Source organism: Pogona vitticeps, chromosome 1 (genome assembly GCF_051106095.1).
Source record: "Pogona vitticeps strain Pit_001003342236 chromosome 1, PviZW2.1, whole genome shotgun sequence".
NCBI lineage: Eukaryota > Metazoa > Chordata > Lepidosauria > Squamata > Agamidae > Pogona > Pogona vitticeps.
The window spans coordinates 146757882-146771040 of record NC_135783.1 but is presented as its reverse complement, the minus strand read 5'-3'; the positions used below and the strand labels follow the sequence as shown (position 1 = coordinate 146771040).

Genomic DNA, 13159 nt, shown 5'->3' with positions numbered 1-13159 from the left:
GTTCCCTGCTTTGGGAACCGATTCTTCGCAAAACGACGATTTTCCAACAGCTGATCGGCAGTTTCAAAATGGCCACCGGGTAAACAAAATGGCCCCCCGCTGTTTTCTGGGACGGATTCCTCACTGCACAGGCAGCGTAAATGGCCGCCATATGGAGGACTGTGAGTTTACAGCCCTTTGGAACACATTAAATGGTTTTAATGTGTTTCAGTGGGTTTTTTCTTTTCGCATTACGTTTTCGTTCTATAGAGATTTTGCTGGAACGAATTAACGTCGTAATGCGAGGCACCACTGTAGCAGATTCTCTTAGCAGGAGTCGGACTCAAATGCACAAGTGGACTCTCGACCAGGCCTTTGCAAACTGTGGGGACGGCCTCACATAGACATCTTTGCCACATTCCAAAGCTCCAGAGCAGGCATAGTCCCAGGCTCCCTCTGGGATGTGCTCATGATCAGTTGGACCACACATCAAATTTACCTCTTCCCGCCTATACCTCTCCTCAGGATGATAATCAAACTCCGTCAAAACCACTCAAACACAATTCTCATCGCTCCGTGGTGACCCAGGCAGCCGTGGTTCACCATGCTCCGATCCATCTCCACATATTTCATCCGCCTGCCCCCCATCCCTCACCTCCTCACTCAACATTGAGGCAAAACTTACCATGCCAACCTTCATGCTCTCCACCTCACAGCATGGAGGATTCACTCTCAGTAACTACCATTTTAGCCAACGCCTTCTACAACAATTTATTCTTATAAATAGGCTGCCTTCCAGAAATTTGCAACTCAACGTGACCTTCCAACCAGTCCAACAACTCTTCATGCAGTCCTTACATTCCTTTCTTATCTTTTTAGTCAACAGCTTTTCCTGTCAACCCTCAAGGTTTACATTTCCACCATAGTCACACATCAACCAAAAGACTCAGATGCGGCCCTACTTTTCCGTCACCCTACTTTGAAACAATTCTTCAAGCGTGTCTCCAATATGCAGCCTTCTAGACCCCCTCCCCTTCCACAATGGTCTTTACACGCCGTCCTCCGACATCTCACACTCTCTCCATTTGAACCACTTGCAACTATGTCCGAACGTTTCCTCTCCCTTAAGACTCTTTTCTTAGTAGCTATTCTTTCTGCTCGCAGAGCTTCAGAACTTGCCACCCTTTGTGTAGACTCTCCATTCCTTCAACTCCACCCTGACAAAGTTATACTTTATCGTGATGTCTCCTTTCTTCCGAAAGTTGTCTTGGATTTCCACCTTAAGCAACCTATTATTTTACCTACCTTCTTTCCATCACCAACAGCCGACCTGGAACGCTCTTTCTATATGTTGGATGTTATACGAGCCCTCCTGTTTTATGTTTCTCGAATTTCCTGCATCCGCAAGTCAAAGAGGCTTTTTGTCACTCCACACTTGCTGCGCAGAGGCTCTCATGTTTCTCCTCAGACCATCTCCCGATGGATTGTCACAACTATACAAGTGGCATACCAACTCACCAAGAAGCCTCTGCCTGTAGGCATTGAGGCTCACTCCACAAGAGCTGTTGCTACCTCCACAGCTTTCCTACCTCTCCCAGACATCTGCAAGGCTGCTACCTGGGCAACCCCTTCCACCTTTGCCACTCATTACTGCCTAGATGTCAGGGCTAAGACTGATGTGGTCTTTGGCAGGGCTGTGCTCTCTTCTATCCTTCTGTAACGTCCCTCCTCTGGTAAGTTGTTAATCACACTATAGTGTGCATTCACAGAGACCAGGAGGAAGAGAGGTTACCTACAGTACCTGTAACTCTGGTTCTTTGAGTGATCATCTGTGAATTCACACTTCCCACCCGTCCTCCCCTCTGTCCATCACGTCTGTCTCGCCTTTGATGCAGCGGCGGACTGTTCCTAGAAACTGAGGTGGTTGCCAGGATGGGCGGACCACTTGCACTAGTGGGGCGGTCCTGACGAAGGAGTGATAAAGCTCTAGAATATTCTGGAAACCTCTGCACAAGTGCAGATTAAACCCTATAGTGTGAATTCACAGATGACCACTCAAAGAACCAGAGTTACAGGTAGGTAACCTCTCTTTTGCATTGCTAGTTTTCAGTTATGTGTGCTTTGATTGTGTGCCTGTGTGTGTGTGTGTGTGTGTGTGTGAGAGAGAGAGAGAGAGAGAGAGAGAGAGAGAGAGAAGCCTGGATGTTCATCATTGACTTCTTCACCTCTTTGATTGCAAGAGTGTATGGACTTTGTTTTGAAGGCCTGGGATGGGAGGTGCTTTTGCAACCCTGAACAACAAGACATACAGTGCCAAATCAGGCAAGAGGGAAATGAGGTTGCTTTGCTTCCTTGGTTATTACAAAACGAGGAGTGGCTTTTAGGGGGGTTTAAGCATTCCTTAAGGCTGTCCAGGGCAAAAATTAGTGGGCTGAGGGCTTGCAGCTAAGGTGGGGGCAGAATCAAGTTGGAAACCTGCAGTCTGGATAGAATGTGCTGGTGTTTGCTGATTGGAGAAGAGGTGTGATTTGCTATCCTTTCTCTATATTTTAACTTCCTCCAGTTGGGTATTGGGCAGCATTGATTCATTTAGACTGGTGGCCTTCTGCAGTGGTACATTTTATGAAGCTTTCAATGTTCTGCTTAATTAAGATCATTCTCTGCTGAGAATAAAATGAACAACATTTGCATCTGTTTGATTTGAGGTAGATAACAAAATTTGTACAGGAAACCCTGTACATTATTGTGGATGTTCTGAGCATCCTGGCCAGGAATTTTTCAGGCTAAGTGCAGTAGCATCTGAGAGATGGCCAAGAGGATACAAACTAATTATGCACACACTGGCATCGGTAGCTAGTTCTAATAAGGAATGGCAGCTATTTAAGCATAGTTCACACTAATCTACCTGTATAGAAATCCTCATGGATGGCTCCTCAGTTAGGAAAGAACAGTGTGCACCATTGCTGTTTTAAGTGGCATGAATGTGTGCTTTCCATGCTGCCATGGAAACAAACTTGCTATGGTGCAAATGATGGCAACAGTTTTTCCTTATGGCCAAAGCCACTCTCCAGGATAGACCACATGTTCATCTCAGCTGTAACCGTGTCACATAGCAATGGAAATGTTAAGAGTGTCCTCTAGGTTTACCTAGCATCACTAAAGAATTAATGTGTTGTCATCACTTGCATTGGAGGCAAGTGTCACTGACAGGCATATTTTTCTGTATATCTCCATAAAAATGAAGTCTCTTGAGAGGCCTGAATTCCATGCCCTTACTCCTCAGAAGATTTTGAGTGATTGGAATGTAGAAACACTTGTTTGTGCTTCCTTCAGTCTCAAGCTGGTAGTGGAGGCAGCAGAGCAGGGTATTTTGATTTCTCTTAGGCTGCGGAATATACTATCAGATGCTTCTTTCCTGTCTTCTATGTGAACAGAAGAGTTGCTGGTAGTCACTGAGAAAGGAGAATTCAATGAGATGGCAAAAATTGCCAGGTCTGCTTGAAGCAGTTTGTCCTTTGGTTCCACTCTGGTAGGAAGAGAAACTCATGCTGTTATACTTATAGTAACTTAAAAACGTAGGTGTGTCACTACTTGACTTCAGTGTTATTTAGAGTTAATCTATTTTCCTACTGCCTAGTTGATGTGCATATGACTGCAATTTTAATTTCTCTGAGTCTATAGAGGGACATCAGCACTCTGAGGATCCCTTTAAAAGCGGGGTTGAGGTAGTAGAAATGTGCTAAAAGAAAATTGGTTGTACAACCTGGAGACAGGAAGGACGGTGTCCTCTTACAGTGCGGATTTTATGGGGTGGTGGATTCTGGACTATAGAGCCCAAAGATGTGGGCTGAAACTGAAGGACTGAATTCACATAGTGAATTGGATATACCAGTGAAGATTTGTACTACACATTTCTAACCACATAGGGATTGTACAAATTTAGGTTGGCTTGCAAAGTACATCCAGCCTGCCAGGGACTGTTTCTGGATTTCTGGTTTCCATTAGATTGTTTAGAATGGATTTGGTAATGTCAGAAAGGAATATATGTGGGAAACCTAAATGAGGGCTGAATCAATTAAGGAAATATTTTTTACAGAATACCACTCACTTTCCCATAAAGCAGCATAACGCTTCAGTGCTAATATTTAATACGTTAAATGCAAAACAGAAGTATCTGGAAAACCAAATACCATAAAGTGTGAAATTGTCAGAGATGCCTGAGAAACATGGGCAAAATACTGCCAGTTGGAACTTAAAACATCTTTATCTTCCGGGGTTTTTAAAAATTGTTCAGATTACCTGGTGAATGTATGCAGGATAAGATTCTGTTGCTGAAAAAGTTCTTAAGATGGTGTGATTTGTCTGGTGCTCCTGATTTGCTGCCAGATCAATCTGTAAAGGATTTTAAAACATTGACAGGAACACATCTTATTCCCTACCTGCTTCTCAAATAAAGTAGATTTTAAACTAGCCAATGGTTACTGTTGTCTTCAGTTGAAAATTGAGATGGAGTGGACCCTATCAATGGAAACTCTTTAATTGCTGTGTAACCATGTCAGGCTTTGGTTTTTGACAGCCTTAACCAAATGTATTCTATTAGCAGTGCTTCTGCTTTATATATAATCAGTCCGATTTATTTTTTTTTTCTACCAGAGAATCATATTCTAGAAGATGTAAACAAATGTGTGATTGCTCTCCAAGAAAAAGATGTTGATGGCTTAGATCGCACTGCTGGTGCAATTCGTGGTCGTGCTGCAAGAGTAATTCATGTTGTCACTTCTGAAATGGATAATTATGAACCTGGAGTGTATACCGAAAAGGTGTTGGAAGCAACAAAGCTATTGTCAAACACAGGTGAGATAAACTTTTTAATCCTACTTTTAATTTTGGGATATTTAACAAATATGGCCCTGTTCTGCATTTAGCTTGGGGTGGAGTCCAATCGTGTCCATCCGCTGACCTCGCAGGAGCTGCCAACAGCAGAGATTCCGTTTTGCCCTGCAGCATGCCCCCCCCCCACAAAAACATATGTTTCCCACAGTATACTCGGAAGGATTGAAAACCCTCAGGCAGATTTTAGAGCTACAAGGATTGCAGAAAGGAGTTTAAGGACAGGGTAAGGGGTTCCATTGCACAAAAATATGTTTCCTTAGTAGAAAATGTAGCCCTTGGTATTTGTAGGCATCGTGCACAGCTATTGGCATGTTTTGGAGTGTGTGAACTGCTTAAGGCTCAACTGATACCCATATTGTTTTGCTGGCATATTTGCTTCAGATATGAACTTATTGTAATCATAATACAATTTTGTATGCCCACTTGAAAGTACAAAGGATATATTCACCAGGAAGTTATTGGACTGTAGCACAGTTATTTAACTGAGCAAATGGCAGCCTTGGTCACAGCTGAGATGTAGGCATCCAGGCTCAAGGACAAATCGAGATGGTTGGACAGGGTCATCGAAGCTACCAACATGAATTTGACCCAACTCCAGGAGGCAGTGGAAGACAGGAGGGCCTGGCATGCTCTGGTCCATGGGATCACGAAGAGTCGGACATGACTTAACAACTAAACAACAACAAAGTGAACATGGATCTGCCTGGAAAAGGGACTGTTAGTTTCTATAGACAAGTGGTGTAAACTCTAAAAGCTGGTGCTAGATTCTGTCTCAGTGCATTGCTAATTTTTGACATACAAAGGCAAGGAGGGAACATGGCCACTTCCTTCTTTCTCTGTGTGTGGAACTCTGTCTACATGATGTGACTTAGTGCAAGATAGAGGGGTCTTGGGCAAAGGTAGGAATTTCTGCTGTAGGTGTTAAATTGAAATCAGCTTTTGCTGCAGGAGCATGTCTAAATGATGTGCCACTGAACTGAATGTATAAAGCAAAAAGCAAAGTATGCTGCTTATATACTGTCCCATAGTGCGTAAAGCATTCTCTGGGTGGTTTACAAGTTAATTATGCAGGCTACATATTGCCTCCCCTGCCGCCGCCCCCCAGCAAGCTGGGTACTCATTTTACCAACCTCAGAAGAATAGAAGGCTGAGTCAACCTTGAACCGGCTACCTGGCATTGAACCCCAGGTTGTGAGTACAGTTTTGGCTGCAATACAGCAGTTTAACCACTGCGCCATGAGGCTCTCCGATAAGTATGGGGGTGCTGTTGATAAATGAAGTGGAATCCTTCTGGTACACTGATTAATACAGTGTTTTCCCAGCATCAATTCCTATAGTTCACACTTCTCAGGAATGGTATGCTGCGTGGAGGTTTTTGGAAGTATGCAGTATATGTGAGGTTAACATGAAATCAAAGAACATGAATTTTAAACTGTTATTTATGACTGGACATTTGATTTTACTTCAGAAAGCACTGATTTGATTGCGTCTTTCCTTCCTGTGTACGTATCACTAAGTTAGCTTTCCCAGAGAGGCCCTGTACAGCTGTACCTGATTGTACATGACATGTAAAATTAATACAGTGGTGCTTTGAGTTGTGAACTTAATCCGTTCCAGAATGATGGTCATAACTCAAGTTGGTCGTAACTCAAAGCACCATTTCTCATAGGAATACATTGAAACATGATTAATCCGTTCCAGTAAAATAAAATAAAAATTCCAGCAGGGACTAAAAAGCTCACTGCAAGAACCATCATAACCCCACCACTACCCAGCCCAAACCTTAGTAGCCACGGAATCAAACAAACCCATTCCAGCAGGGACTTTAAAACACACTGCAAGACCCATCACAGCACAGAAACATAACACCCCCCACCCAGCCCAAACCCATGCTGCAAAACCCTGTACAGTACTCGCCCAGAACAGACAGCTTTTAGAATTTTAAAAAGCAAAAAGCAGTACCAGGCAGTCCAAAGCCTCTCTGCGAACATACACTCTCTTAACCGCTGGGGTGAAGGAGCTACAGAGAAGCAGCCTCTTCGCTGACCAACAGTTAGCAGTTCAAATTTCCTTGTCTTTTTCCTGGTTGCAAGTCAAAGCAAAATGTTGCGACCAGAGCTGGTCGGATATCAAATTGGTCACAAGTCAAGACGGTTGTAAGTCGAGGCACCACTGTACTGCAGTTCTTGGCAAATTTTGATTTTCTGACTGATATTTTTTGTAACACTGTTTTCTCAATAAGTACCTAATTGTTAACATTCTTCATTTAGCCCAGGAAAATAGCTTAGCCATTTTGCTCCAGGTTTAGACTCTACCATACCAATAAAGTATTGTCTTCCAGAGCTGCTCATAGTGTGGATTCCAGTCAATTAAGTACAAAACTAATATAAATACATCCACGCTTCTAACCTCATGGGAGATGTGAGGAACTGGAATAGTACCAGGAGCCAGGGTATCTCCTAGGAGTCAGTTATTGTCAAGGGGCTCCACTCCTTGATGCCTTTTAGACTCGTTTCCTAAGATCCTGGCACCTCAATCAGAGAGTTTCCTTTGTTCTATCCTCACCTTCCCATCTGGGAAAGGCAAGGGCAGAGCAAAGGAGATCAAGGCATTGGCTCAAGAAACATTCCTTGACCTGGCAGGTCAGCCGTTCTTCTGCTCCCTCTCTATGCTAAAAGCCCCTCACCTCCTCTACCTGCAGGAGAGTAAGTGTTGATCAGAAGTTTAGGGTACTAATTGAGTTTAAACTTTACATTCAAGAAGCAGAAAGAAGGAATAGTGTACCAGTAATGCTGATGAATTAGTTCTGCTTTTCAGTATAGGATCATTATAGAACCTTAATCTTTTATACTCTGACTTTAAGTTGTTGTGTTTTCTATTTGTTCTTCAGTTATGCCGCGTTTTAGTGAACAAGTAGAAGCTGCTGTTGAAGCACTGAGTTCTGACCCTGCTCAGGCAGTGGATGAAAATGAATTTATTGATGCTTCACGATTGGTATATGATGGAATTCGTGACATCAGGAAAGCTGTATTGATGATCAGAGTGAGTAGAGCTGTATTTTCTTGAAATAGTATTCTCTGTCCTTTTAAACGGATTTTTGTTAATTCAGAGCATTTCACATAACACTAGATATTCTTACTAAAATGCACACTTCTAAAAGATAGCCCTTACTATGACGTCATCATCGTCTTAGAACTGGATCCCCTGGATCATCAAGTCCAATCCTTGTAAAGGAGATGCAGTGAGGAAATAAATTATCAACTGTGGCTCTGCAGCCAGATACTTAAACCACTGAGCTATCCAATCCAATTTGTATTTGTCTAAAATTAAATATTCAATTTTCCTGTTTTGGAATAGTCTCCGTATTTTTCTCACTAGCTTCATATTAGTGTGCAATCCTTTGCATGGTATTTAACCATTATTATAATTTCTCACACTTTTAACCACAGTGTTAAATGATTTCAGACGCTATTACTGCATTGCAGTTGCTAAAGACATATTATATTGGAGATAAATAGTGAGGCAAAGGCACATTTAGAGCAGTGTTTTCATTCATCCTTTCATAAATGACTATCTCTGCTTTATGCGAAGCTGTAACTGGCTGAGATCCTGTTGCTTAGTGAACTAAATTGCACTTGGAGTAGGCCCAGTGAATCAGTGGGGATTTGGTAAGTCAGCGCTTCTATGGAACTACTATAGTTGTGACTTACTGTACTAAGCAACAGGATTTCAGCCACTAATTATGTTAGAAGTGTCCTTTGGTACAGAATGTAGTAAACTTCTGACATCAACAGAACAGTGACTAACATCCTGTTGCTTAGTGTAGCAAGTCTCAACTAGAATAGACCATTTGAATCAGTGCAGATTTAGTCTGCAAGTTCCAATGATTTAGTAGGCCTATTCTAGTTGTGAACTTAACTACACTAAGCAACAATATTTCAGCTAATACAGTATTAGCAAAACCATAAAAGCCTAAGATGTCTTTGGGAGCCTTCTCATATTGGTGTTCTGTGGCAGAATAGGTGCATCTGACTATTCTGCCTGTCTCCTCTGGGCCCAGTGGAGTGTCTGAAAGGTATGTGCATTGAACAGGAGCATCTGTATGGTGAAAAGATGCATGTGAAATGTTGGCATTATTAGGACTGCATGATGCCATTAAAATTATGGAGAAAGCCAAAGAGTTCCAGAAAAACATCTACTTCTACTTCATTGACTACGCTAAAGCCTTTGACTGTGTGGACCACAGCAAACTATGGCAAATCCTTAAAGAAATGGGAGTGCCTGAGACATCTATATGTGGGACAGGAAGCAACAGTTAGAACTGGATATGGAACAACCAATTGGTTTAAAATTGGAAAAGGAGTACGACAAGGCTGTATATTGTCCCCCTGCTTATTTAACTTATATGCAGAATACATCATGCGAAAGGCTAGACTGGAGGAATCCCAAGCTGGAATTAAGATTGCCGGAAGAAAGATCAACAACCTCAGATATGCAGATGATACCACTTTAATGGCAGAAAGTGAGGAGGAATTAAAGAACCTCTTAATGAGGGTGAAAGAGGAGAGCACAAAAAATGGTCTGAAGCTCAACATCAAAATAATTAATGCCACTGGTCCTATCACCTCCTGGCAAATAGAAGGGAAAGATGTGGAGGCAGTGACAGATTTTACTTTCTTGAGCTCCATGATCACTGCAGAGGGTGACAGCAGCCACGAAATTAAAAGACTCCTGCTTCTTGGGAGGAAAGTGATGACAAACCTATACAGCATCTTGAAAAGCAGAGACATCACCTTGCTGACAAAGGTCCGCATAGTCAAAGCCATGGTTTTTCCATTAGCAATGTATGGAAGCAAGAGCTGGATCATAAAGAAGGCTGGCCGCCAAAGAATTGATGCTTTTGAACTGTAATGCTGGAGGAGACTCTTGAGAGTCCCCTGGATTGCAAAGAGAACAAACCTATCCATTTTGAAGGAAATGAACCCTGAGTGCTCACTGAAAGGATAGATCCTGAAGCTGAGGCTCTAATACTTTGGCCATCTCATGAGAAGAGAAGATTCCCTGGAGAAGACCCTGATGTTGGAAAAGTGTGAAGGCAAGAGGAGAAGGGGACGATATGGGAAGCTGCCAACATGAATTCGACCCAACTCTGGGAGGCAGTGGAAGACTAGAGTTCCTGACATGCTCTGGTCCATGGGGTCATGAAGAGTCAGACACGACTTAACGACTAAACAACAACAAATGTCATTAAGTATGAGATTGAAATACTGTTGAATTATCAATTTTGTATAATGTGACTTAAATTTTTGGGGTTGTGTCTAAAAGGTTATAATGTTTTGAATATGATGCTTCTCATAAGTGTTGTGATCCTCTTCCACTTGGCCGTGGCAGATAATCAGGTTTCTCTAATTTTATCTTGAGGATACCTAATGAAACATGTGGGCATAGTGTTAGTCTCTGCAATTAAGTTCCATATTTATTCAAAATCAACAATCTATGCCGTTTCACTTCTGGTGTATCTTTATTTGTTTAAAATATTTATATCCAGCCAATCCATCAGATGCTGTGCATGATTCCTTGTGTACACATAACTACGTTAACGATTGCATCATTATGCATGCTTTAAATACTATCTGTTAACTACACAGATGCAAAATTTGATGTTCAGTTTATCTTGCAAAGGTGAGAAATTGCAAAGTGAATAACTCTAGAGATGTGCATTCCGTTGGTTAACGCTTAAGTTTGATTTTGCTTGAATTACTTTGTAGACTCCTGAAGAATTGGATGATTCAGATTTTGAGACAGAAGACTTTGATGTCAGAAGCAGGACAAGTGTTCAGACTGAAGATGATCAACTTATTGCTGGCCAGAGTGCAAGGGTGAGAAAAACTGTTTTGATTACTCGTGTTCAAATTTTAATGAATGTGTTAAGAATATGTGTACCATACTGAAATGAGAAAAGTAGCGTTCCTCTCTTTCAATTAAAAAAAATTAAGGACAGGAAGTGTTTTATTTAGTTTTGATAATCCCTAATATAGGGATGGGCTTCTGCACTGGGAGAAAAATGAAATAAATGCATATATTTAAGCCAGGACTCAGGGTCGACAAACCAGTGTCTTCCAGATGTTGTACAATACAGCTCCCATAATATCTGATTGCTAGCTATGCTGGCATGTTTTATGGCAGATGTAGTCCAAAACTTCTAGTCCGGAAGGTGCCAGTGTACCGACTGTCTATTCATGACAGATGGACCATTTCCCTTTGCATGATGGGAGCTTTAAATAATATGGGATGTAGTTGGCTAGAAGGTTACATATATAGTGGTGCCTCGCTTGACAAGGATAATCCATTCCAGCAAAATCGCTGTAGAATAAAATTGTCGTCAAGCGAAAGTAAAAATCCCATTGAAATGCATTGGAAACCAGTTCAGTGCATTCCAGTGGATGAAATACCTCAGTGTCCAGTGAAGATCCTCCATAGGGCGGCCATTTTCCGGTGCCTGTAATGCGAGGAATCCGTCCTAAAACACAGTGGGGAGCCATTTTGCACAGTGGGTGGCCATTTTGAAGACCCGACGATCAGCTGTAAAGATAATTGTTAAGCGAAAAATCGGTTCCTGAAGCAGGGAATCGATCGTCGTAAAGCATTTTTTCCCTATTAAAACATCGTTTTGCGATCGCAAACATCGTAAAGCTATTTTCTCATCTAACGAGGTAATCGTCAAGTGGGGCACCACTGTAATGGATACAAAACCAGCATATATAGCAAAGTCTGGCTCATCTTCACTCCACTCAGGAGCATCAGCCCAGTAATCTGTCTCACTCACCACCACCACCTCCTCCTTCCCGCCAACTGTCCACAGCTCTTCCATTTGGTGGGAGCGCTTGTTAGTGGGCCTTTTCCTGCTCCTCTCCTCTTCCTGCCTACCCAGGCCTTTCCAGTTTCTGAGATCCATTGGAACATTCTGTCTCTGGTAATGCCTGAAGAAGGGTTCCACCCCATGCCCATACGACATAGCTTTGACAAAAACTCTTGGAGGGCTATGCGAGACAAGCAGGTAGACCTTCATGAGTGCCCAAGCTCGCCCATTCATAACGTACTACATTAAACGTCAAATTTTGCTAATGTTGTTTACTTAAAGTGCAGCAAGCTAGAAGTAAATCTTTAGACAAGCCAAGTATCACTTTTGATTTGTTATCTTTTCTTGTGCCTCTCTTTGCATGTGTGCAGCACACACATAGAATACCACAAGAATTATTAACCAACAAGATATATATCAAAACGGTGCTTAATTTGTGTTGCTCCTCAGATCTGCCAGTGCACTGCTTAAAACTGTGGATGGGCATGCCTCTAACTTGCAGGTGCCTCAGACTATACTCTTACTGTTTCATAAACCCTACAATGCCATCCATAGTTTGCTGTGGAGACTTTTGTAGAGTTTTAAACTTGGGGGGGGGGGCAGTAGATCATCTAAAAAATGTTGGCCATTTGTTTAAAACAGTGCCTCAGAAGGTATCCTTTTCATCAGTGTTTTCTTTTCCAAATAGTATTTGCTTGTAACATTAGTAGACAATTCATATAGTCACAAAGTTTGGATCAAGATGGGAAGAACTGTTCCTGTCAGCCCTTTAGCTGTAATTTAATCGTGCCCCTATGAATTTAGTGTAACCCAAAAAGCCTTCATAAATAGAATGATGCATGAAGCAATTCTTCATTCCAGGCTATCATGGCTCAACTCCCTCAAGAGCAAAAAGCCAAAATTGCTGAACAGGTTGCCAGTTTCCAGGAAGAAAAGAGTAAACTGGATGCTGAAGTGTCCAAGTGGGATGACAGCGGTAATGACATTATTGTTCTGGCAAAACAAATGTGCATGATTATGATGGAAATGACAGACTTCACCAGGTAAGGCTTCATAGAGATTTTACTGTTTAAGCACTTTAGAAGAAACTTTGCAAGGCTTATTTAATTCTGTTTCATGATATTAGTCCCTAAACAACGTTGATATATTATAACATCCTGCTTGGTATTGTTCTTAGTCTTTTCATTTAGTTGCCAGTAATTATCCATTTGAATCCAACTTGAGATCTGAAACTGCTTTAGTTCGGTCATCTGTGAGATGACCACTTTCAGAAGGGGGTTGAATCAAGGTAGCACAACTCTGTGTCTTATGATCTCTTTGCGCCGTTCATGACCAGCAAGCGTGGCTTCCTTCTGAAGAGGGAGGCTTCTTCTTTGGAACTGGGCAGGCACTTCTCACAGTTACTTGCCTTCATACCTAGATAGCCAT

General features: G+C 42.0%; 1 protein-coding gene across 1 annotated transcript in view; it reads left to right on the top strand.

Moving 5' to 3' along the window:
- CTNNA1 (catenin alpha 1) overlaps window positions 1–13159 on the top strand; it is an 88992-nt gene that overhangs the window by 68239 nt on the left and 7594 nt on the right. The window contains exons 12-15 of the mRNA XM_020788057.3: window positions 4633–4833; window positions 7763–7914; window positions 10641–10751; window positions 12593–12774. Of these exons, the coding sequence (XP_020643716.1) occupies window positions 4633–4833; window positions 7763–7914; window positions 10641–10751; window positions 12593–12774 (646 nt within the window). The remainder of the gene's footprint in view (window positions 1–4632; window positions 4834–7762; window positions 7915–10640; window positions 10752–12592; window positions 12775–13159) is intronic.